This window comes from Stigmatopora argus, chromosome 3, assembly GCF_051989625.1.
Source record: "Stigmatopora argus isolate UIUO_Sarg chromosome 3, RoL_Sarg_1.0, whole genome shotgun sequence".
Classification (NCBI taxonomy): domain Eukaryota; kingdom Metazoa; phylum Chordata; class Actinopteri; order Syngnathiformes; family Syngnathidae; genus Stigmatopora; species Stigmatopora argus.
This window is the reverse complement of record NC_135389.1, coordinates 19,544,669-19,571,321: the sequence shown is the minus strand read 5'-3', so window position 1 is coordinate 19,571,321 and position 26,653 is coordinate 19,544,669. Positions and strand designations below refer to the sequence as shown.

Genomic DNA, 26,653 nt, shown 5'->3' with positions numbered 1-26,653 from the left:
CACGCATTGGTTTGTACTGAAAAAAACATTTAATAAAATGGAGAGAATATGTACAGTACTGTATAGAGAGAGAGAGAGATTTATGTATTAGAAACTGGTCGAAAGAAGCGATCTAATGACGATTGCACATTTTTTTCTTTTTTTCATCATAAATGATGCGGTAGCACTGTATGGCATCATTCAATTGATTTGCAAACTTTGTGCAACGTTCAATATTTGGGTCCTGCTGCTTGATCTTTCTGTTTATAAATGGTACTGACGGTCGAACGATTCAAGTTGTATGGCCGTGCAACGCTCACCACTCTCACGCGCATCAAGCTTCGTTATTATTGCCACTTGTTTCAAATGAAATGGCTTGCCTCTTCCTTGCACCTCCCTCACTAGAAGCATTTCGCTTTTCACCAACCATATTGAATAATGGCTGCACGAGATATTCCATGATAAAAATGAAAAAGGTTCTTTGCGCACTGGAGATACGTCACGCACTTACGCAACTTACGCACTGCAACGACTGCAACGAACTGGGCAGAGGAAGGTGGATGCTGGGTGAGCTGAGCTCACAGCGCCAGGCGTCGGTATAAGCGGCGGAAAGAAGCACTACTCGGAAAAAGGCGCGCAATACAAAATCGAACTTACGAACATTTTTCGACATAAACGCAATTTACAGACATGTTCGTATGTACCGGTGTTCGTAAGTCGTATGTTCGTAAGTAGGGGAGCCTCTGTACAATGCGTTTGTAGATATTGTATATTTACAGCTAGATGTATGACACGTGCTTGTCTGTCGTACACGTCTGAGATGTAGAAAATTTACTACTGTACATATATTCATAAATAAAACCATTTTATTTCGAGTTCAGCCTATATGTGACACGTGATGTGTGTCACCCCATAAAGATTTAGTTGTACAATAACCGCTTAATCCTATCTAGTTGCTCTTATATTGTAGACTTTATTTCTTATGTTTTAATGTTTATTTTTTCTCTCTCAATATTTTCATGTCAAGGCTTTGCTAATAGATATTTATCTATGAAAACAACCCCAAAGTGCTTCGGATGTAAATGTTCAATTACTGCTTTGTTTAAATATTTGCTGGTTATTTAATCAAATTTGGAAATCAACAACTGGCCTCGCTAGCTAACGTCAGTGCTACAGGGTGCTATCCATTTCACCATTATATTATCATGTGTACAGTAGTGTGAGCTATTAATCAGAAAAAGAAAAAAAGTAATAGAAACAACATTCAATTAACTTGCTTAATTTCAGTATAAATGACAAGTGTACCACCTGTTTGTGGGTTTTCTTGGCTATAAGTGACTAATTTTAAGGCCTGTTTGTCTGTGTGTCTGCCCTAATAAACCCAACAGCCATAGTCAGGTATGTTTTTTTTTGTTTAGGAATGCAATCTCTATCTAAACTTTTTCTGTTCAAGACAATCCTCAAGAATCTTGCAACTAACTGGATCCACAACTTTCAGGTATTAACTGTACAATGATACATTTGCATATAAGAATACCTTTTACGGGACTGGTGTTGCTTAGCAACACACAAATACAACATGAGTGCTAGTATAGAATTTGTTTTGCCATATTATAGTATAGTTTCATACAATGTTCCCTCTAATTTTTCGTTGGTCTGAGCAGAAAGACAACCTCCCTGAGTGCACTGAGTACCAGTGTGAGCGACATCATCGGTACTCAGATGATTCGCCTAAAGACGTTTCGCCGACGGACGTTTGACAGACGGGCAGGTCGCCGAATGGACGTTCCGCCGAACGGAGGTTTTGCCAAAACGGGATTCGCGCGCTCGCCCCGCCCCCGGATCGTGTGTGTACAAGTTTTTCAACCTTGGCCCGCGGGCCATATATGGCCCATTAGGATTTTTAATCCAGCCCGCCGCTGGCGTTGTCCGAATTATAGTAAAAATCAATGTTAGTCTACCATGGCAGCCCGGGAATAAGCACTCTTGGGCGGGCATGGCAGCCCGGGAATAAGCACTCTTGGGCGGGCATGGCAGCCCGGGAATAAGCACTCTTGGGCGCGCATGGCAGCCCGGGAATAAGCACTCTTGGGCGGGCAGATGTAGCAGAACCGAGCCGTAAAATGACAGCAATCGGATCAAATCCATCCTAAAACAGCATTTAATGATTAAATACAAATACTGGAGCTCTTTGGACACTAGAACCGAGCCCAGGGAAGTGAATTCCTCGGTAAAATGTCGCGATGATGTCGCGATGGAGGCAAAAAAACGTCTATATACGTCCATTCGCCAAACGGCTCAAAACGCTCTCAAATTCGGTCAAATCCAGCTGAAAACAGCGTTTAATGATTAAATACAAATACTAGTATTTGTTAGTTTAATGATTAAATACAAATACTAGTATTTGTTAGTTTAATGATTAAATACAAATCCTAGTATTTGTATTTAATCATTAAACTAACAAATACTAGTATTTGTATTTAATCATTAAACGCTGTTTCATTCGGCGACCTGTCCGTCTGTCAAACGTCCGTCGGCAAAACGTCTTTAGGCGAATCATCCGGTCACGACATCATCATTGCTCACTATGGGCACACCAGTATCACACCTGCCACAAGCAGGTGCATGTCAATGTTCCCTCTAATTTTTCATGTAAAACATGCTGTAAAACACGAAAAACATAAGTGGACAGAGCTACTGCCACAGGCTGCCGCTTAAACGGCGCCATCATGGGGAAAGGGGTAAAAAATATATATATATATATATATATATATATATATATATATATATATATATATATATATATATATATATATATATATATATATATATATATATTTTTTTTTTTTTACTGCGCGCCATATGATTGCTGCTGCGCAGAGAAGACGAGAGTAGTGCGCAATTGCGCACGCGCGCAGCTTAGAGGGAACATTGGTTTCATACCTGAATTCCAGGACCCAAGAGTTTTTCGTGCATCCTATTATGACGAACATATCCACCACCCAAGTTTGCATGAATCTGAAAAACTGGTATTGGGCGCTAATAAAATTCAATTAACTTGCTTAATTTCAGTATAAATGACAAGTGTACCACCTGTTTGTGGGTTTTCTTGGCTATAAGTGACTAATTTTAAGGCGTGTTTGTCTGTGTCTGCCCTAATAAACCCAACAGCCATAGTCAGGTATGTTTTTTTTGTTTAGGAATGCAATCTCTATCTAAACTTTTTCTGTTCAAGACAATCCTCAAGAATCTTGCAACTAACTGGATCCACAACTTTCAGGTATTAACTGTACAATGATACATTTGCATATAAGCATACCTTTTACGGGATTGGTGTTGCTTAGCAACACACAAATACAACATGAGAGCTAGTATAGAATTTGTTTAGCCATATTATAGTATAGTTTCATACCTGAATTCCAGGACCCAAGAGTTTTTCGTGCATCCTATTATGACGAACATATCCACCATGAATCTGAAAAACTGGTATTAGGCGCTATTTTTTTTTCCTTTCCAAAGAAAAAATATAGGTCAATTTTGGAGAGTCAAGTCACAAAATCATGATTATTTTATCAGGATAAACAAGGTTTTGAGTTGACATTCACGTTATGCCTCCCAAAATCAATTCATCAGGTGAATTATGAGGCTCAGAAAAGTACTTTTATGCTCATCCATTTAAAAAAAGACATTTAGTTCATTTCATTCATATAAAATAAATTATTTAGTGACATGCTATGTAGTCAAATGGCTGCTGTGAAGTTACTTTGGTGTCACAACCCCTTCCAGCTGGGCCTAAATTGAAAAAAAAATGAAAAAATAGAGGTTATGACGCATCATTTCATAACACGGATACAAATTTTGATGTGAACCATCATCACCTTAAGCTGCTGGTTGGTTCTCTTGAGGAACTGAATCTGCTCTGTGTATTTCTTTTCCTGAACTTCATGTTTTTCCTCTTCCGTCTTTTCAATGGCGTCGCATTTGGCCTTCTCGTCACGTAACTCTTTCTCCAGCTCCTCTCTCTGCTGTTCCAGCACGGCGATCTTGAAAGGACAGAAATGAGCTTGAAAATTGGAATCAAATGAATAAATGCTGCTGGGACATTTTAACCTCACGTTATGAGAGGGGCTATTCAAAATGTTTTTGCCCTTTGGCAAACTTTTCACTGTAAATCCGATGTCCTTTTAGGTCAAACTTCAAGCGGTTTCAAAAGAAAAAAAAAAAGAAAAAAGTATATATTGGAATCGGGAGCCCAAAAAATGGTATTGGTGCATCACTAGGAAAAATACTTAATGGCACTTTCCAGTTCTGATTTATAAATATTTGGGGTTGGATCTAGTCATATTCCCAGTTGTCTGTCATAAAAAAATATTTTTTAAATTAAAAATGAACTCCCATTAGTGTTTACATTTATAGAATGGGACTAATTTTGGTTATTTAGTTGGTTACTGTATATCAAGGGTGTCAGACTCGGTTTGGTTCGTGGGCCGCATCAACGTCAACTCGGTTTCATGTGGGCCGGACCATTTTAGATATTATATTTAGATTTTTTTAAATAAATGGATTAAAAGAACTGGATTAAAAGCCCTGAATATTCAGTTTTTTTTATAGATCTAAAACAATGTTTATTTTAGCTTTTTTTATATTTTACAAAATGATTTTTGAACTAAAAACACAGAAAAAAATGATTAAAAAATTACAATTATTGATTTAAAAGAGGGAAAATCAGGAAATGTAATATACATCTATACTCTTCATTTTAATTTGATCCTGAAACAGAAAGTCGGCACTCATGATTTACTTTCTTGGGCCACACAAAATGATGCAGAGGGCCAGATTTGGCCCCCGGGCCGCCACTTTGACACATGTGCTGTATATAATGTGCACGGTTCCAAAAAATTTATTATAAACAAGAAATTAAGTGTATTTTTTTTACAGTTAAAAGATACTACTTTGGTGATTTTCTTCTCTACATTTTATGAATAAAAATGCAGTCATTGTCTGCTACTGACAGATTGACAAACTAGATCTACTAAAAATCAAACGGCTATGCGTGACATTTTGGCATATTGACTTACGCCATTCAAAATCAGAATATAAATCAACAACCGTTCGATTCCAGTCACTGCTTTAACGTGATTTAATTCATGCGTACATGAATGTAGGTCTATTTAATTGCTGAAGGGAACAAAAGGAGCCTTACTGTTTTCTCCATGTCCACCTTATCCTGTTCAGCCTGAAGCGCTTTCCGCATGCCGAAAACAACGCTACTCTCGTAGAAGGTCTGATAAGCAGCGATTGTCATCTGGATTTCATCTCGGACCCGCAATAGCAAGTGACCCCTCTCGGCGCAGTTGATGGTCACTTGTCGGATCAGCTCATCTACATAAAAAGCCAAGTTGCATTCATGACAACTCTCATAATTGATTTTATAAAATGCTTCTCTTCTATAATCTCCAACCCCAAAAGTATGTCAGAATCTATCAGCCATCATGAAACCGACATATGGATGTGCATGAGTTTCTTTTGTCTTATGAGTCAGTTTTCATGTCAACTTAAATTTCAGTGCCATGGACAATGATAAACGTCCAACCAAGTGGCTCTTTTCACCCTAACTGTAAATTTAAATTAGTTTATCACTTGTAGACGTCAAATTCCTTTAAACTAGAATGACTGACAGCGAGTGAACTGACAGGTCTCCCACTTCAAATGGATTGGACGTCTATTCAAAAACAAATACTGTGCCACGGAAAAACAGTATATTCTAATTTACAGGATTTTCTGGACTATAAATCGCACTTTTTTCATAGTTTGCCTGGGCCTGCGACTAATATATATATATATATATACACATACATATATACGTGTATATATACACACACATATATATATATATATATATATATATATATATATACGTATATATATATATATACATATATACACACATATATATATATACACACACACATATATACATAAATATATATATATGCATATATATATGTGCATATATATACACACACATATATACACATATATACATATATATACATATACACATATATATATATACATATATACATATATATATATATATATATATATACATATATATATACATATATATATACATATATATATATATATATGAAAAAAAATAAAAATATACATATATATATGTATATTTTTTAATTTTTTTTCATATTCTCTCTGACCTGTCACACCCTGTTATGTTGTTTTTTTAGGCTCTAGATATCTGAAAAACAGCCTGTTGTTTACTATTGTTACTGTAAACATATATGTTGTTGGTTTCTGATAATAAAAAAGTGAATTATACTCCAGCGCGACTTATAATTTTTTCCTCTTTATTGTGCATTCTTTGGCTGGTGTGACTTAGAGTCCGAAATATACGTTATACTGAAATAGCTATTAGTTTACTGTTAACAGTTTGCATAAACTGGTATCCTTACCAAAGCACTGGGTATAAAGCTCTCTTCGGACAGGACATATTCCCGTCTCGATGGCGCGCCTTTGCTGCAGTTTTCTGTCCAGTTGCTCCTCCAGGTTCACCACATCTGCTCGCGTACATGGCGCACTGGACACCTGCTGCACCCACAGCTGGTTTCCTTCCATCCATTCTCTAAAATTGAAAGGTCACGAAATATGGATGTGGAATAAGTTAAGCGGGACCAAATGGAAAGCAACGGGGAGTAGACTGTACCTGGGTGGAAAGATGAGGTTGAGTATGTCTTCATTTTGCTGGGTGGGGGCTTGAGCGGCGGAGGATTTGGCTTTAGGTGGCGGTGGGACGGGGGAGTCAGCATGCGGTTGGGTGCTCACTTTAAAAGGACGGCCCCCCTGTAAATAGTAATATATTAACTGCCTGATTGCTTTTGTTGTCATGTTCTTTTGAAAGATCTGGCATTATTGGCAATGCTCTTTATTGAAATAACATCATTTTTTTTTAAAAAACATTTCTTTTTAGAATCAGCATTGTGATAGTAAATTTACAAATTCATGTTTCGTCACCCATTATTAAAAAATGTCAAAACCGGTATATACAACAAATACAACATCATTATTAATTAATTGTTGTGCTCAATTAAATACATGTCAGTGTTCCTACAATGGTCTTCAATTAGATTACTTTAGTATTCCATTTTTTTAAAATTAACATTGTCCAACCTACCTTTGTGCACTTTTTATCTGTTGTTTTGCTGATTAACACGGGGGTCTCATATTTCAGCAGAGTCTCGGGGGGTTCAAACATGGTGCCTTAAAAAAATAATAAAATAACACATCGAAATTTCTGGCCCCTAGTTGACTTCATCAATGCATACGTCACTCAAGATGAAACTACCCATTGAAATGTCTCATTTTGACACCTCGCACTCTTTTAGACGCGTCACCCTTGTCATCAATTTCGAGGGCGTAGCGTTTGAAACTATTTCCCTTGCGAGATCTCTCTGGCGTCATCACTAGTCGCCGGTGACACCAGACGTTAACCGACACTATGAGCTAGTGCTGTTCTCTAATGATAACGCTGAAATTCTTCCAAATAATTTGGATACATATTTTCTTTAAATCCTTTCTAGTGGAATGTCCTCCAAAGTAGACGTCATAAAATATTTGCAGATGATCGGGTTCGTTCATCTCACGTCGCAACATAACCGGATATGACGTATAACAAACCGCGACCGGTTTTACCTACCTGCAAGCCTGATTGCAAGTACCGACGCGACGTTTTTATTCCCTTATTCTGATTATTACGACTATTTATCGAAGAAATGTATTAATTTTATATTAAAACTCAAATATACAATCTGACTCTCCTTTAAAATCATGTTTACTTAAACGCCCAGCAGCAGTTATGCTGCCAAGCGCAATTAAATTTAATTGGTAAATATATATTTAATAAATTTCCAACGCCAAGATGAGGAGACTGAACAAAAAGAAAGCTCTAACGCTGGTAAGAGAGTTGGACGCCTTCCCCAAAATACCCGAAAGCTACGTGGAGTCGTCAGCCAGCGGGGGCACAGGTAAGGCGGACAGTGGACGCGTGAAAATCACGTTTGGTAAACATCATTTTCCCTCTTCCTAATTTCCAGTGTCACTAATTGCGTTCAGCGTCATGGCGGTACTCGCCTTCCTGGAATTTTTTGTCTATAGGGACACATGGATGAAATACGAGTATGAGGTTGACAAAGACTTTAACAGGTAACCCCAGGATGTCGTCTATTTTCTGTTTTCCCCCATTTCAATGTGATGTAAAGCATACCTGTCAACCTCTGCCGATAACTGCCCTTATAAATGATTATGATTCCCCTTACAAACCCCCAAAAAACCTTACAAACACTGTACGAGTCGTATGGTGTTTGTAAGTTTTTTGGGGGGTTTGTAAGGGGAATCATAATCATTTATAAGGGCAGTTATCGGCAGAGGTTGACAGGTATGTATAAAGGGTCTATAGCTCGGAAACTGGTACCTTTTCTCTTCTCATTTTTGATCCCCACTGGGGGGAGGCGACTGGGGATGGTTATTTGGGGGGTGCAGGAGCCTATCCCAGCTGACTTCGGGCCGGAGGCGGGGGACACCCTGAATTCGTGGCCAGCCAATCGCAGGGGACAAGGAGACAAACAACCTTTCACGCTCACACTCGTACCTATGGGCAATTTAGAGTGTCCAATCAGCCTACCATGCATGTCTTTGGAATGTGGGAGGAAACCGGAGTACCCGGAGAAAACCCACGCAGGCACGGGGAGAACATGCAAACTCCACACAGGTAAATCGACCTGGATTTGAACCCACGTACCCCACTGAGGTCGACGCGCTAACCACTCATCCGCCGGGCCGCCCAATCTTACCTTTTTGCTAGTGTATATGTTTTTTTCATATTTTTTATATTATGAATGTGTTGTCTGTTGCGTTCAAGGGCCTTTAAACATCTCATTACTATTGCAGCAAACTGAGGATAAACATCGACATGACAGTAGCCATGAGATGCCAGTGTAAGTATTGGCTAGAAATTAAAAAGAAAAAAACAATTAATAGTTGACAACCTATGGGAAAATGCCATTCATTACAATTGATATGAAAAACCACAATACAATATATTTTGTTGTCTCCGAGAATAACGTTTTGAATCATGTATGTTTTTGTATTTGCAGATATAGGAGCAGATGTTCTGGATTTGGCTGAAACCATGGTTGCTTCTGATGGCCTGAAATATGAGCCGGTGAGTATTTATTCCTAATCACTGCAATTTTATACATGATTCAATACAAAATGGCATTATTTGATACTATTTTTACAATCCGTTTTAACCCCTACTCTGCATTTTAGGTCAACTTTGAGCTGTTGCCCCAGCAAAAATTATGGCACATGTAAGTCAAATGATGGAATTCACCAAAAAGCGAGAAATGTCCACTGCCAGCCTCTCCCAGTCAAAGTGGACTATCTCTGACCATTAAAGGCAGAGAACAAATGTAAAAAAATAGCATCATTTTGTGTTTGTAGGACTCTTCTTCACATTCAAGAACGCCTACGAGTAGAACATTCTTTGCAGGATTTAATCTTCAAGAGTGCCGTGAAAGGCTCTCCACCCACCGAGTCCAGAAGGTGTATGATTCAAAATGACGAAATTTGAAAATCCTACTGATTTGCTCAAGAAGTTTCATTTGTTTCCTGGCAGTTTATAGCTAATACATGTTTTATTTTCACAGTGGGGACAGCAACACGTCGCTGAACGCCTGTCGCATTCACGGACATCTCTATGTCAACAAAGTGGCGGGAAACTTCCACATCACTGTTGGAAAGTATGTACATGTACTTAAAAAAAAAGTCATTTTAGTAGTGGATCAAATTATTTACAAAAAATATATATATTTACGTTTTTTTTCCTTTTCCGTTTCTTTTAATTAAACATGTAATACAGTAAAACCTCACCAATTTGCGGATTCATCACATCGTGCCTTCCGTCTGCCAATTCTTAATTAACCGGCCACTAGGGGACAGTGTCTACCTTCTACCTAAAACAAAACAAGCAAAATTAGACAATATAAAAACACTGCCCCCACATGGCGGTTATTCACCTATTGCGGCATGCCTTGAACCGATATACCGCGATAAATGAGGTATTACTGTAAATTCAAATGAGGATATTTATGTTTGAGGTTAAAAAAACATCTGGATCATTTTCAGGTTGACTGTCTAAACAAGTGACAATTAACATACTAAATTTGATAATTGATTAGTAGCAGTCAATTATGGAGGACCTAATTTGAACACATCACTTACGCATATTGTTTTTTTTTTTTGGTGTACAGGTCCATTCCTCACCCACGAGGCCACGCCCACCTTGCAGCTCTTGTCAGCCACGACAGTAAGTATTGAAGGATCTGGTAGTCCGAATCCAACGCTGACTCGTACGATTGGGCATCGCAGGTTTTAACTTCTCCCACCGCATTGACCACCTGTCGTTCGGGGAAGACATTCCGGGCGTCATCAGCACGCTGGACGGCACCGAGAAAGTCACCACAGAAGGTGAAGCGGCTTCGAGACGCTCGTTCCTCACATCTTTTTCCACCTCTGACTCGTATGTTGTATACAGCCAACCACATGTTCCAGTACTTCATCACCATCGTCCCCACCAAACTGAACACGTACAACGTGGCGGCCGACATGCATCAGTATTCGGTCACCGAGAGGGTAAGGCGCAGCTGCGGGGAGCCCGGGCGGGGTTATGGGAGAGGCTAATGACCTGCTCCTGTTTGTGGTGGTGGTGCAGGAACGAACCATCAACCACGCGGCGGGCAGTCACGGCATTTCGGGGATCTTCATGAAGTACGACATGAGCTCCCTGATGGTGAAGGTGAGCGAGCAGCACATGCCGCTTTGGAAGTTTTTGGTGCGGCTGTGCGGCATCGTGGGAGGCATCTTCTCCACCACAGGTGACTCGCCCTCACGCAAATTAGACACTTAAGTGTAGATGGGATGGCATTTTTTGGCTTAACCAAAGGTGTCAAACTCGGGTTGGTTCGCGGGCCACATTAACGTCAACTTGATTTCATGCTGGCCGGATAATTTTAGATATAATATTTAGACTTTTTTTTAATATAAATGGATTAAAAGAACTGGATTAAAAGCCCTGAATATTCAGTTTTTTATAGATCTAAAACAATGTTTATTTTAGCTTTTTTATATATTTTTTAGATTTAACAACGATTTTTGAACTAAAAACACAGAAAAAAATGATTAAAATATTAAAATTATTGATTTAAAAGGGGGAAAATCAGGAAATTTAATATACATCTATACTCTTCATTTTAATTTGATCTTAAAACAGAAAGTCGGCGCTCATGATTTACTTTCCCGGGCCACACAAAATGATGCGGCGGGCCAGATTTGGCCCCCGGGCCGCCACTTTGACACGTGGCTTACTCGATAGGGTTGAGATCGGGTGACTTTAAACAATTTGTAAAAAGGTTTTCTTTTAAAACCAGAGCGGTCTAACTCACATTAATGCCAACTAGATCTCATGTGGACTGCATTAGTTTATTTTTGGCCCAAAAAGTTAACTTACTGACATTGAAGGCACTAGTCGTCCAATCCACGTACACAAATGCTTTGTTTGCCAGTTGTGTAATCAAGTGCATGGCTCAATTTCCTATCTACAATCACATTGGTTTGTTCATTCGCCCCACGCAGTCAAAACAGCAGCAAGTTAGCTCACTTTTTTGGGGCCAAAAACAAACCAGTCTGGCCCACGTGAGATCGAATTGGCACGAATGTGGCCGGCGAACCATATTGACTATGACACCCGTGTGCTCCAGGCATGCTGCACAGCGTGATGGGGTCCGCAGTTGACGTGATTTGCTGTCGCTTCCAAATGGGAATCTATAAACCTCTCAAGGTACTAGACTCAATTCAAACCTTACCGTCTCTCGACAGTTTTACATTTTCTTTAAAAAACATGTTTTAGGACGAAGACCCTGTGGAAATGCAAAAAGAGCAAGCGGCGCCCCCTCTTGACATCAACCCCATCCAACCAGTTAGTTGACATCTCTCACACAAACATACAAACAAAACGTGCCTACGTGTAAATGTTAACGAAATAAAATCTCTCCCCCGTCGTCTGTGTACACGATCCACTCCAAGCGTCTCTTTTACACCATGTCAGGAGTTTATTTGACAGTATTTCAGAATATCTTTCAGTAAACAAGTTTTTTTGAACGTGTTTTTTTTCTTAGCAAAATGTAATATATCCGTACTGTCGCATTTCATAAAAATAGTTGTTCACGTCTTTCAAACTACAGTATCAATGATACAGTAAACCATAGTTGTAGGAATACAGCTGTACAAGGTGAATAGTACTCAGTTTAACACTACACAGTTATACTTGATGGGTTCATGAACGTGCCATTGTTCTTCACATAGATTTGTTTTTCTTCGTTAACTGGATATAAAATGGCTGGTAACAGGCAGGGCGGATGCATGAGTGGAGATGAGGACATAGTCGCAACTTTTATATTATGGAATAGTCTTTTGCGATGTCTGCTTTACTTTGAAATGACGGAAATGTCGTAGCCTCACCTTTGTTTTGAAAGGACCTTCTGACCTGAACCAGAAATTTCTGATCCCTAACAGAATACTTTGCAAAGAGATATTTATCACCCCAAACGTGAAAAGAAACGGTCGTTTTCTTGTTTTGAAATTACAGCGGTGCCTCGAGATACGAGCAATCATGTGAGAAAATGGCGTTTTGAAGTGGCAGCCAATGAGTAATCAATTTATCAACTGTGAAAAAAATATATCTTTAAATAGCTGCAAAATGAGTTTAAAAACAGTCAGTACACAAACGGTGCATCAACACGTGTAGACAGAAAATTCAACTATTTAAAGTAGCTTACATTGGGGAAGTTTTTGCATGATTTAGATTAGAACTTTAATTCATCCCGTATTCGGGAAATTTCCTTATTTGCAGTAGCAAGACAGACACAGAAGACATTGTAGACCTAGGTAAAAAAGCTGGAGCCACGCAGAGGAAGTCCATAAGGTTGGGACCTTCTGCAGACTGACTTGAAGCCACTACTGTGTCAAGCTTAAATAATTATTTACATTCTACTCATTTATGTCGTTATGTAATGGGCACGAAATCACTGAACAAATTAAACTTGTATCTCAAGGCACCATTGCAAAAACCGACCTATTGGCGAAATTGAAAACTGGACAAATCAGAACATACTCCTTCCCAAAAATGGAAAATGCCAGCCACTCGAAACCATTACAAAATACAGAACACAGTTCAGTTATATTTAACTTTGAGTTCTAAACATTTGCATTTAATCTTGAACCGTTTATGTCAGGTTTGTCCTTTTTTTTGCGACATCTAGCCATTTACTCTAATACTGACATCCCCCCCAAGTAAAAATGATGTCTATTTAATGCTAACAATTAGCAATGCTACACACCTGCGTTCCTTCCTGTCCAGCTGGGTGAAGTTTATGCGCTCAGTGGCACCACCTGCCCCCTCCAAGTTGGGTAAGGCCCGCCACCCTCTCCTCTTTGTGGTCTTGCTTGTATGGATGCCCCTCCCTCTCCCACAGTGATGTGGTCCAGTTAAAAGGCTTTTGAAAATGGACTAGACGCTTTATTTTTTCTTCTCATTTTTGGAGCATTCTTCGACACTAGTAAGTGAATTCAGAGCACAAGTAGAATATGGGGCACTACAACAATATTTAGCAATTTCAGTATTTGTTCATAAATGTAAATATAAATCTTAAATGTAAATTGTTATTTGAAATGTTAATACTAAATATTAAATGTCTCAACTAAATATTTAGCTAATATGCTAATTCAAACTAACAGTGATTAGAAGTAACAAAATAAAAGCCAAATGAGCTAATTTGTTAGTTAATGAAACTTACTCAACTGAGCTTCCTCCGGCCGACTTTTATTTTGTTTACTTCTGGTTTCCGGTTGTTTTAATTAGCATATTAGCTAAATTTTTAGTTGACATTTTAGATTTAGATTTTTAAGTTTTAGATTTAATATTTAGATTGAATTTTTAGAATTAAGATTTAGATTGAATTTTTAGAATTAAGATTTAGATTGAATTTTTAGAATTAAGATTTAGATTGAATTTTTAGAATTAAGATTTAGATGGAATTTTTAGAATTAAGATTTAGATGGAATTTTTAGAATTAAGATTTAGATGGAATTTTTAGAATTAAGATTTAGATTGAATTTTTAGAATTAAGATTTAGATGGAATTTTTTGATTGAATTTTTAGAATTAAGATTTAGATGGAATTTTTAGAATTAAGATTTAGATGGAATTTTTAGAATTAAGATTTAGATGGAATATTTAGATTGAATTTTTAGAATTAAGATTTAGATTGAATTGTTAGAATTAAGATTTAGGTTGAAGTTTTAGAATTAAGATTTAGATGGAATATTTAGATTGAATTTTTGTAATTAAGATTTTAGATTTAATATTTAGATTGAATTTTTAGAATTAAGATTTTAGATTTAATATTCAGGAGTCACATTGAAATGTAGGATTTAGATTTAACTATAAATGTACAATTTAGATTCAACCTTTCAATTTACGATTCAGATTTAGCACTTATTCTTTAGAAGTAAATGCCGAAGTTGCTCAATATTGTTGTAAAGGTGCAAAAAAATGACTAAAATTTTCACACCATATTTGAAACACGGTGTGGCGTAAAATATTATTCACCGACCGCAGCTTTACGACCAGCAGCCCGTACTTCGTAGAACCACTGAGTCTTACTTCTAACTAGTTTTGCCAAGTATTTTTTGCCAAAAGTGGCATTGCTAATAAAAAAAACAAACATGAAAAATAAGACGCCGTGATTGAACAAGTGCGGCTTACTAGTGAGGCCGAATCAATGTTTAACTTGCACACAAAATTCAGTGCTGCTGTTACTAATATAATATATTTGAAACAAAAAGGAGACAAAAGAGGTGCTCACGTTTAGGCTTGGGAGTCCCATGCACGGGTGGCCATTTTGAGGACGTGTCTTTGATATGTAGTCATAGCGGAGGCCTTGGAGGGACAACGGGATCCGAAAGAATTCCATCCTGGTGATTTTTTTTTCTTTTTTAGTCTCTTCTGCTTCTTTACAACGACAAATGTACACACTTTTGACATCTTTACATTTACAGTATATGATATATTTGTTAGGCATGTGAGGAGTAACACTGCACGGACTTCTGGAACAGTCATTCCCAACCACTCATTTCATTTCAAATTCTATGTGCCAGAATGGAAAAACATGTTTTGGACTATTCTCTATAATTTGAGGAATATGGTAGCGTGTAGGTTCTGATGTAAAAAAAAAAAAAAAGTCAAACTAAAATGACAGCTATTGATGTCCAAAAAATTATGCGCTGATAGATCTGTCACTGGGAGATAATTTTGTGCATGTGGGAGGAGCTAAATGTAACTTGCGTTGTTAAATAGCGACAGTGACGAAATGTCGCGTGACATGAAATCTGCAAGTGTTTTACTTTTGAAGGTATAGACGAGTTTAAAATGCTCTATTACTGTATTTTCTGGACTATAAGTCACTTTTTTTGTTATAGTTTGGCCAGGCCTGCGACTCCTACTCAAGTGCGACTTATATATTTTCACTCAGACCACCAAAAGCCTCTTTTTTAGATTATAATTATCCCAAAACTGTAAATGTTACATTAACAGGTGCCTATTTAGCCTGTTGTTCTTCATTTAACTATATTTACTTTAAAGTATATTTGATCTTCGTTCCTGATCCAATAAAAAAAGCCCTCCCTAAAATGAAACTTGTACTCCAGTGCGACTTAAATACAGTAATCCCTCGAATATCGCGGTTAATGTAGACCACGTGTCAAAGTGGCGCCCCGGGGGCCAAATCTGGCCCGCCGCATCATTTTGTGTGGCCCGGGAAAGTAAATCATGAGTGCTGACTTTCTGTTTTAGGATCAAATTAAAATGAAGAGTATAGATGTATATTACATTTCCTGATTTTCCCCCTTTTAGATCAATAATTGTAATTTTTTAATCCATTTTTTCTGTGTTTTTAGTTCAAAAATCATTTTGTAAAATAAAAAAAATAAAAAAGCTAAAATAAACTGTTTTAGATCAATAAAAAACGGAATATTCAGGCCTTTTAATCCATTAAAAAATATCTAAATATTTCTAAAATGGTCCGGCCCACGTGAAATCAAGTTGACATTAAAGCGGCCTCTCTTATAATATTTTTTTCTTCAGTGCTGAGTCCTGGTAGCAAGAGTGGCTTCTGCTTACAAGTTTCAGCGTGGATTTTCAAATTTTTATAAACTTTAAAATTGATTTTATATTTAAATAATAGCAGAATAAAATCGCAAAGTAGTGAATTCGTGATAATCGAGGGATTACTGTCCATGTTTTCCCTCTTCGTCGTGCATAAAAATGGTTATATATTTGTCTATTTTTCCGCAGTCTTTGCAAATGGCCCATAAAAGTTGGGAAAAACTGTTCTAGAAGTTTCTCTGAACTCATCAACCAAAGAGAGTCTTTCGCTTGACGTCGTCTCGCTCCTCGCTGTATCTTACAACATTGGTGAAAAAAAAGTTGATCAGCTTTTAAGGTGGCGGGTGTAATAATCCTCTCATAAATGATCTTGGGAATATGACTCGAGAAGGAGGGATTGGTTGGGGAGGGGGCAAAAGCCCAGACCGTCTACCTGCTGATGGTGGAGGTCCAGGACCTCAGGGTCCCGGGCAGTTTATCCGGCCCCGGGATGTTCCAGGGCCCCGGGGAGGCGGCGGTGGCGGCGGCTCTCCTGGCGGGGGGGTCTTGGCTGTTCTTAGAGGGGCGGCCCCCGTGGCGCTCCTCCTCTCTGGGGTGAACCCCTCTAGACAGCAGCCTCTCCGGGAGGCCGCCGGCCGGAGGTGGCGGGTCGGGGGCGAGGCTGGCGTAGGGGTCCCGCGGCCAAAGACCGCCGCCCGCCCCCTTTCCCTCGCCGCAGGGGGAGCGAGCGTCCCTCTGCCCGGCCAAGACGGCTTTGGCGGGCAACAAGGCCCTGGGCCCACGCTCGCCCTCTACCCCCTGCCCCCCGATCGCGCACTTCTGCCGGGTGGACCTGCCACCGGTAGCCCCTCGAGTCGAGGAGCCGTGGTCCGTGGCCCGCGGCGGGGCTTTGTCCGCCGCCTCTACGGGAAGCTGATGAGGGGAATCCAGGGGTGCGGCCGGGTGGGATGAAGGCAATGGACTCTGGTGGGCTTCGAGGGTCACTTCCGGCAGGGTAGAGTGGATTGGAGGAAGGGAATCCCAGGGGCCGATACAGTCTGGGAAAGAGTGCAAAAGAAGTGAAGTAAAAAAAAAAAAAAAAAGAGGAAATAACCTATTCTGTAGCGTGAACCGTTTATTTGTAAGTTTTGTGCCGCAACATGCTGAGCGGCTCCCCAAATTGCAGGAAAACATGCATTGTCATAAACACCAATAAGTGCCCTTGGAAAACTGTGCGCGCGAAATAGTCCAATTAGTCTAATACATATTGTTCTGTGCTTATATTCAAGGCATGAATACCCTATTCAAACCTAGTTTTTCCCCCCCAAATGGACACATTTCAGTTATCATCTGACCGTGACCGGACGTTTGGTCGCCCGGACCCAAACGTCCAGCGACCAAACGTCCGAGTACCAAACAAGGTAAAACAACATGGTCTATGCATCAATCAAAGCCAACAATGGCCCTGAGCAGTTTCACTGAGCGGACGTGTGAGTGTAGAAGAGTTTGTATGTACATGTGTTGCCTCTTTAAGAAGCTACGTCAGTTCAGTCAGGGTCTTAACAAGTTCTCCAACAAAACACAATAAAAGTATGGGAAATTTGGAGCTTTTCTTTAGCCTAATAATTAATAGGGCATTAAGTATGACTAAATAATAAGTCACAGTTTGTATTTAGGGAATTTGAGCAACAATTTTAAATGGTAATTATCAATAACCTTCCGGGCGACCAAACGGCCGAGTACCGGAAAACTATGAGCGAAATAGTCCTGTAGAGTCTAATGCGTATTGTTCTTTTATTCAATGCATGATTTTGTTATTACGTGACCATATAAAAGGCCAAATTCCCCATTCAAATCCAATTTTTCCCCCCAAATCAACATATTTCAGTTATCATCTGACAATATCCCCCAATAATGTACGGCGTGAAATAAAAACAAACCTGAGCACTTTCCCTGCATCCACTCGTGGCCAACAACGAGGAAATATAACCCCCAAAACCCCAGAAACAACGTCTAATTCCTCCATTTTAACACACCCAAATCAGAAAAAAAAAAAAAAAACGCAATATCTGGCCTTTCAAACAACATTTTCCACATTCAACATTTCAACCTTCTCGACAATCTCCTATTTTTTTCTCTCAAAATTAACACTATTGAAAATAAAATGTATCATTTTGAATGAAATACACAGTGCTTGCCTTTCTCCAAACAATAACATACCTGATAAAACATTCTTCCTAACACAATATCATTTGTGTGTGTGTTTATTTTGGCCTTTGTGCATTTTGGGCCCCTAAATATGCTTTCCCCCCCCACAAAAAAAGCCATTTTTTTGTTTTGAATGCTCTCAAAACAAAACAATTCATTCCGTGCCAATCGTACACGAAAAACAGACGTCACATGACCATGCAGACACGCACAACACGAACGACTGCACGGTAATCGACGTGGCGACAAGAAGAAGAAGAAGAAGAGAAGACATGCAGTTTTGCACAAACCGTGTCTTTCGAGTGGCCCATAAGGAAGAAATAGGGGGAGCTTAGTGTGTCACCTTTCATGCACATGGACAGGTTGGAAGGTACCATTCCTGAGGGAAGGCAAGTAAAAGCCTATAGGCCAGTCGTTTGACTTCAAGCGTAAACAGAGACACAATTAAAGACAGTAGAAGCCCATGATGAGAAGAATCACACGTGGTTAATATTAGTTGAAAGCGGCCATGTTGCAAACTGAGGGATATTCAGCATTTGGGTCATTTCATTTTGAGACCTTCAGTTTACAAATCAAGATCATTTTGATCGCAACACTCCAAATTTTTGGTGATTAGTGGAACAGTGAGAACGAATTATGAGTCGGACAGATGATTAAAAAATGAAGCTCACCATATTCAGGCACCTGTCCGGTTCCTCTTTTTAGCAGCAGTCGGACCCTCCGGCCCCCCGCCTTGATGAGCTCGATGGCCCGGGCGTGCGTCATGTCCCGTGTGCTGTCGCCGTTTATCTCGATGATTTGATCCCCGACCTGAAAACTCATGGATGGTAAATGTCAAACATAATGTTTTTTTTTTTTTTTACATTCTGGTCATTCCAGAATAAATAATGCATATAGAAAATACAAAAAAAAATGCACTTTCTGAGGAGATTTACCACTACTTGGCCTGAGACTAAATCCTATGAAAATAAAAAATAAATTGCAAATTAGTCTGAAGTCGCAGTGTATTGTGTGTTCGAATAAACATAATATTACAAAAAAAAAAAAAAAAAAGATTTGTGGAGAATGTGTTTCATATGCAAGCAGCTCTGTTACCATAAAGTTTTTATAATGGTGCAAGAAAAAGAAAGTGTATCACATGATTAGCCTTATCAGGCAAAAGGATGGCTAAAAAAATGTGTATCCTATTTATAATTTTTTTTAAAGAAAATAATTCGCCTTGATTTAACGTCTCCTGTAATGTAGACTGGAATATTCCATTAAAAAAAAAAAATTAAACAGATTTGAAAGTTTTTTTTCCGTTTCTTCCTGATCAAACAGCTAGCTTAAACGCTAGCTAATGCTAGTAAGATTGAATTGAAAGCTTTATTGTCATTGTACATACATATTCACTAATATATCGTATGTACTTTGTACAATGAGATGTAACTGTGCCTATGCTAAATATTCTAAATCTGATGAGCTAATTCAAGCATTTTATTGTTTATTACCCAACATGGCTAAATGTGTAGCAAAAAAATCCAAAGAGGGAAGGCTTATTTTTCATGATTTTTTAAGGCAAAATGCCGTGCAATTGTGGAATGGCCCGCAACATGAATGTTATTGAAATGGGGTGTTTTTTTGGATTTTTTTTTCTCAACAAAAAAAACGGTGCCCACCCTCATCCTTCCGTTTCGTACGGCGGGGCCGTCCTCGGCCAGGCGCAACACAAACAGGTCCATCTTGTACTCTCGGCCCCCTCGAATACTGAAGCCGAAACCTTTGGAGCTTTTCTCCAGCTCCACTGTGAAGTAATCATAGTCCTGCAGAGGTGGAATCTGAAACGGCAAAAGAGCTCATCAGAAAAGCACAGCGGGAGGAACACTCGCTGAAAGAAAACTATTATACTGTACGTATATATGGGGAAAATTGGACAAACACCGTAAGTGTCAAAAATCCAACTTCTTGTAATCGTGCTGTTGGGGTAATCATTATTATAAATGTGTTTGCAATGAATATAAAGCCTTATAATATACATGCTTACTATATTAATCAATATATTTGCTTATTAGGAATAGTAATGCTCATCCTAAATGTGTAACTATATTAAACAATATAGTTATATGTGTTGATCGCTTTCAACGAAGACAAACGCCTACGCCAAGGTCGCTCTCCAGGACAGCTGGGTCCAGCGAGAGATACAGTTTCGAAAGGACATAAAACAATCCACTGAGTTCTTGCTCCGAGGACTGATTACTGGAAGATACGCGTCGACCCCTTCCCCAGATGCGAGTTCAACAGGGAAGATCGGTGAAGGACGCTTAAATTGTTGTTGGCTCAACGGATGGCTATCAATCAACTTGTATATTGTTTTTCCTTTGTGACGCTTGATATGGAATTGTTTTGTTTCTTGCTTACACAATTGGATCGATTACTCGCATATTGTTTTAATTTGTGACGCCAGGTTGACGCTTGGTTTGCTTGATTATGGAATTGTTTTGTTTCTTGCTTACGCAAATGGAATCGATAACCTTGTAATTGTTTTGATTTGAAGCCTTAAATAGGCAGGACATAATGCCGCTCTTTAGAATAATCTTGGGTGGGGCGAGCTGCCGGATGTATTCTCTTCTTGCAAGAATTAAATGTGATGTGACTACAGATGCCTTTTTTTATTGAAAGCTGAATTGGAAAAACCTAAGGATAAACCTACAATTGGATGAACCTAACACGTGCTAACTGAAAATATGGCTCAAATTCTTAAATGCTATTATCGCTAAATGCTAATTGACTGCCATTGATGGAAGATGTCGTCATTTTTTTTTTTTTTTTTTAAATTCATTTACAAATAAACAACAATATTTAGCAATTTCCGTATTTATTCATAAGCATTAAATCTAAATATAAATCATTATTTAAATGTTAAAACATAAATCTTAAATGTAAATTGTTAATGCTAAATATTAAATGTCTTAACTAAATATTGAGCTAATATGCTAATTCAAAGTAGCGGTGACCAGATGTAACAAAATAAAAGCCAAATGAGCTCATTTGTTAGTTAATGAAACTTACTTTATTGAGATTCCACCAGGCTTTTATTTTGTTAGGTCTAGTTTCCAGTCGTTTGAATTAGCATATTAGCTAAATATTTGGTTGAGACATTTTAGATTAAGATTTTTAAGTTTTAGATGTAATTTTTAGAATTAAAATTTAGATTTTCAAGCTTTAGAATTAGGATTTAGATTAAATATGTAGATGTTTTTTTTTAGGATTAAGATTTAGATTGAATATTTAGATTAAATTTAAAAAACAAACAAAAAAACTACTGATCATCAATCCATTTGGACTGGAAATTGACTAATTTCACTTTTATTCATTTTCTGAACCGCTTATCCTCACAAGGGTCACGGGGGGTGCTAGAGTCTATCCCAGCTAACTACGGGCACCATCTGGGGGACACCCTGAATCTCTGGCGAAGCAATAATTACAATTAATTTAAAAAAAATCATGCTGGACAGCCATTCTATTTTGAAATCGTTCTATTTTTGTCTGATTTTTTAAATAATATTTTGATTTAAAAAAATATTGTTCTTTCCAAACTCATTGGCATCCATAGACAGCGATAGACACGCAATCTGGGTGTGTTGACTTTTGAACACCGTGTGGATACCTGCGTCCTAAAGTCGGCAGCGATCCCCAACGGGAACTGAGCGGCCGCCGTGTGCTGTCGGAAGTCCAGGAGTCCGGGCGGGTGCCGGTAGTCCAGCGTGGGCGGCTGCCGGTAATCGCTCACCGGCGGGTGCCGGTAATCTACCGGTGGTTGCCTGTAATCAGTGAAGGGAGGATGGCGGAAGTCAGGTTTCACATCCTGTCTGGCTTTAACCTCAGACCTGTGAGGAGGGAAAAAGCGACATAATCTGAGAGAGTTTTGTCTGGAAGGCCGTCCTTTTAGTCACTCATTTTCCCTACCTATCCTCACAAGGGTCACGGGGGGGGGGTTGAGTGCTGGAGCCTATCCCAGCCAGGACTACGGGCATCGGTACCCGGACATTTCGTTGACGGACACTTTGTCGCCGGACAGTTCGTCAACGGACATTTCGTCGACGGACATTTCGTCGACGGACAATTCGTCGCCGGACTCGGGAATGATTGTAATAAAATTATTTTATTAAAAATAAGAAAATGAAAGAAAGAAAGAAAGAAAAAGAAGAAATAAAACATTTTTTCCAATCCAATATCCTCTTTTTGGTGTTTTTTCAGAGGGTTGGAACGAATTAACTTGTTTTCAGTTCATTTCAATGGGAAACGTTCGCTCGAGTTACGAAAAGCTCGACATACGATCTCAGTCTCGGAACGGATTACGATCGTATGTCGAGGTACCACTGTATTCTTTATTAAAGAAAATAAAACCGCAAAAACTCGCTCGACCACACAAACGCATTAACATTTGGGCGTGTGCAAGTAGGAACCGTTTAACGTAGGAACCGTTTTGTGCGTAGTGTGTTTAGAGATGAGCACATTTAGTACGCACACGCCCAAATGTTCATGTTAATGTGTTGTCGAGCGAGTTTTTGCGGTTTTATTTTCTTTAATAAAGAATGTGAATTTCCTTTGTCTTCTTTTTAATAATTTTTTTAACAAAATAATTTTATTACAATCGTTCGCGAGTCCGGCGACGAATTGTCCGTCGACGAACTGTCCGGCGACGAAGCGTCTGTTCGACGAAATGTCCGGTCACGCCTGAATCGGTGGCCGGCCAATGCCAAGGCACAAGGAGACAAAGGGAAACTCACGCTCATACCTAGGGGCAATTTTAGCCGCTCGTCTGACTAGCCTAGCATGTTTTGGGGATGTGGGAGGAAACCGGAGTACCCGGGAAAAACCCACGCAAGCCCGGGACAACGTGCAAACTCCACCGGGACCGACCGTGACCGGACGTTTGGTTGTCTGACTTTTGGTTGCGGAGGTTTGGTTGCCGGACTTTTGGTCGCGGACGTTTGGTCGCCCCGACCGCGACAACGGGCGACCAAAAGTCCGGCGACAAAACAAGGTAAAACAACACGGTCTACGCATCAATAAAAGCCAACAATGGCCTTGAGCAGTTTCACTGAGCCGACGTGTGAGTGTAGAAGAGTTTGTATGTATACATGCGTTGTCCCTTTAAGAAGCTACGTCAGTCAGGGTCTTAACAAGTTCTCCAACAAAAAACAAGTCCGGGAAATTTGGAGTTTTTCTTTAGCCTAGTAATTACTAGGGCATTAAGTATGACTAAATAGTAATTCACAGTTCGTATTTAGGGAATTTGACCAACAATTTCAAATGGTAATTATCAATAACCTTCCGGGCGACCAAAAGTCCGGGGACCAAAAGTCCGGGGACCAAAAGTCCGGCGACCAAACGTCCGGCGACCAAAAGTCCGGCGACCAAACGGCCTAGTACCGGGACCGACCTGGGATCGAAGCCAGGACCCCAAAACTGTGTGGCCATCCTTTTGTTTTTGTTTTGTTTTGATTTTTTCTAAAAAGAGGAAGAAGGGGCAATGTGCTCAGTTGTGGGGTGTGTGTGTAAAGTATAGTCACGAAAAAAAGCTTTTTAAAGTTTCATTAAGCTCTCACTTCAGATGGGTTAGAGTGCCACCACACACATACACACACGCGCACACGCACACACACACACGCAAGCAGACAACTGTCACTGATTACTTGGATTCGTGCATTATACAAGAGATATCTCGAGGTGAATTATTCAGTGCCACCGATTGGATGAGCCCACACTGGAAAGTTGGATAAAAGAATCAGGAGTTACTACATGAGCTGTGTACGAAGACCATAAAGGCTTTTTGATTGATTGATATCATGAAATGACATGAGATTGGATAATATATTTAAAAAAAAAAGATATGTTTCTTCTTGGTGTCTGATCCAATCAAAAATCGCCCTCCCAAAAAGGCAACTTATATATAAAATATTTTTTCTCTTCATTCTAGAGCACATGTGTCAAAGTGGTGGCCCAGGGGCCAAATGTGGCCCGCCGCATCATTTTGTGTGGCCCGTGAAAGTAAATCATGAGTGCCGACTTTCTGTTTTAGAATCAAATTAAAATGAAGAGTATAGATGTATATGAAATTTCCTGATTTTCCCCCTTTCAAATCAATAATGGTAATTTTTTAATCCATTTTTTTCTGTGTTTTTAGTTCAAAAATCATTTAGTTAAATCTAAAAATATATTTTAAAAAAGCTAAAATAAACATTGTTTTAGATCTATAAAAAAATGAATATTCAGGGATTTTAATCCAGTTCTTTTAATCCATTTATTTAAAAAAAATCTAAATATTATATCTAAAATGGTCCGGCCCACGTGAAATCGAGTTGACGTTACCGCGGCCCGCGAACCAACCCGAGTCTGACACCCCTGTTCTAGAGTATTCTGCCGGAAAAATACGGTACTCGTTTGCTTTTATTTTGAAGGGGCCAGACAGGAACGCCGCAGCGGTCCGAACGAGTCCGTCATACCTTCCGTCGTGTAGATAGAGCTGCGGCGGGAGTCCGGACGGATGGCTGACGGGGCTCTGCTGCGTTCCCGCCGGCGCCGGGTGCGGCGGCGCGGCTGCCGGGGGACAAATGAGGATTTGGCCGGTCTGAGCTGGCGTCTGAGCGGGCTGCATGGACACTTGGCCTATCTGAAGGGCCATTTGACCTGGCTGAGGGGGCCCGACTTGGCTCGCCAGGGCGACGGGGGCGGGCTGGCTGCCATGTTTCTGGGTCATGGGGCTCTGCTTCTCTGAGCCGGGGCCAGACTGGGACCCTGTGGGAGGGATTGGGGGGGACGACACTTGGCAATCATCATCTCATTCACTAAAACATGATCACAACAGTGGTGCCTCTACTTACAAATAAATGCCTCTAGATACAAAATGTTCAGGTTACGAAACACTTTGATATGCAAATGACAATTCCAATTTACAAAAACAAGTTAAAAAATACCCCAAAATGTCAATACCTTTCCCCTGTATCTGTTATTTTATTATGAAAGTTTTTCATTGAAAATGTCTTTGCATTTCTTATTCATTTTAATGGCTTAATTAATCATTTTCTTGTCTTTAGTCTCTTTTTTTGCATACATATATACATAATTCATACAAAATTGGTACAGTGGTACCTCGACCTAGGATCAGCTCTACCTACGACATGCTCGAGGTACGATGAAAATTTTGATTGAATAATTCGGGCAAAAAGAGGGCTTTCTGGGTAACGAAGTATACTCGTGCACACAACACCGATAGCCAATGGCACCTTTTCTCAGAATAAAACTTCATTACCCACAATCAATACGTGGTTAGGCTGTGATTCCTTCCTTAGCCTGTTAGCTCCCGCGATCGCTCATTCAAGACTACTTCTCGTTGGCAAGTGGTCGTGCGTTATCCTATTGTGAGGACATTTGTGTGCATCATTTCCGGAATATTTTGAAGGGAATACAACAGCAAACATTTCAATGGGAAACGTCCACTCGAGTTACGAAAAGCTGGACATACGATCTCAGTCCCGGAACGGATTAAGATCGTATGTCGAGGTACCACTGTATCCATTATTTTATTTTTGACTTTGACTTTGACTGTATCCGTTATTTTATTTTGAAACTGCTGACTTTTCCTTGAAAATGTCTTTTCATTTTTTATTTATCTTAATGGCTTAATAAATCATTTTCTTGTCTGTAGTCTCTTTTTTTGCATACATATATACATAATTCATGCAAAAATATACTGTTATTTATTATTTTTAAAATATGTAATGTTTCTGGGTTTCTATGAAAAATCCAAATGACAAAAGTAGTTATGGAACAGATTCATTTTGTAAGTAGAGGTGCTGCTGTATTTATGTAACGGATTATAGCGCCGGTTCTTGCGTCAAACAAAAATACTCGCCTTCCTCTGGGATGATGTGCAGCGTGACCGTAAGGCCGGCGTCCTTGATGAGCTTGACGATGTCGGCGTGCGGCATGCTGATGATGGACTGGCCGTTCACTGCCAAGATCCGGTCGCCCACTTTTAGTTTGCCGCATCGGTCCGCGGGGCTGCCCTCAATTATACGTCCGATTTTATGGGGCACGGCTAGAAAAGGAGCAAAAACAATTGCCGTCACAAACAAGTAGTGTTAAAAATACAACCACATTGGATGTTGCTGTCATGTGGATTTAGAGTTCATTCTTATTTGATAAT

The 26,653-nt window shown here is 39.4% G+C and overlaps 3 protein-coding genes across 9 annotated transcripts in view; 1 reads left to right on the top strand and 2 right to left on the bottom strand.

The window, feature by feature from the left end:
• Positions 1-3,531: 3,531 nt before the first annotated feature.
• LOC144071923 (axonemal dynein light intermediate polypeptide 1-like) lies at positions 3,532-8,249 on the bottom strand. Its single transcript, XM_077597436.1, has 6 exons — positions 7,172-8,249; positions 6,704-6,840; positions 6,453-6,622; positions 5,183-5,361; positions 3,858-4,022; positions 3,532-3,771 (listed from the first exon to the last, which is right to left on the bottom strand). Exons 1-6 carry the CDS (start codon positions 7,250-7,252, stop codon positions 3,739-3,741), a joined length of 765 nt encoding a protein of 254 aa, XP_077453562.1. The 5' UTR covers positions 7,253-8,249; the 3' UTR covers positions 3,532-3,738.
• Positions 7,484-12,127, top strand: ergic2 (ERGIC and golgi 2). Its single transcript, XM_077597435.1, has 13 exons — positions 7,484-8,021; positions 8,091-8,199; positions 8,944-8,990; positions 9,150-9,217; positions 9,325-9,365; positions 9,499-9,600; positions 9,705-9,797; positions 10,308-10,363; positions 10,426-10,524; positions 10,592-10,689; positions 10,769-10,931; positions 11,814-11,893; positions 11,963-12,127. Exons 1-13 carry the CDS (start codon positions 7,916-7,918, stop codon positions 12,038-12,040), a joined length of 1,140 nt encoding a protein of 379 aa, XP_077453561.1. The 5' UTR covers positions 7,484-7,915; the 3' UTR covers positions 12,041-12,127.
• A 4,036-nt stretch (positions 12,128-16,163) lies between these two features.
• magi2b (membrane associated guanylate kinase, WW and PDZ domain containing 2b) overlaps positions 16,164-26,653 on the bottom strand; it is a 99,992-nt gene continuing 89,502 nt past the window's right edge. For 3 of the 7 annotated variants that reach the window (XM_077597427.1, XM_077597428.1, XM_077597431.1), the window contains 6 exons: positions 26,360-26,545; positions 24,951-25,242; positions 22,109-22,328; positions 20,121-20,279; positions 19,134-19,272; positions 16,165-17,312 (listed from right to left, as the gene is read on the bottom strand). In XM_077597427.1, coding sequence (XP_077453553.1) covers positions 16,705-17,312; positions 19,134-19,272; positions 20,121-20,279; positions 22,109-22,328; positions 24,951-25,242; positions 26,360-26,545 — 1,604 coding nt within the window. In that variant the 3' untranslated portion in view covers positions 16,165-16,704. Of the gene's footprint in view, positions 17,313-18,752; positions 18,842-19,133; positions 19,273-20,120; positions 20,280-22,108; positions 22,329-24,950; positions 25,243-26,359; positions 26,546-26,653 lie in introns of all 7 variants that reach the window. The other 4 variants (XM_077597430.1, XM_077597434.1, XM_077597432.1 and 1 more) reach the window with 3 other exon arrangements.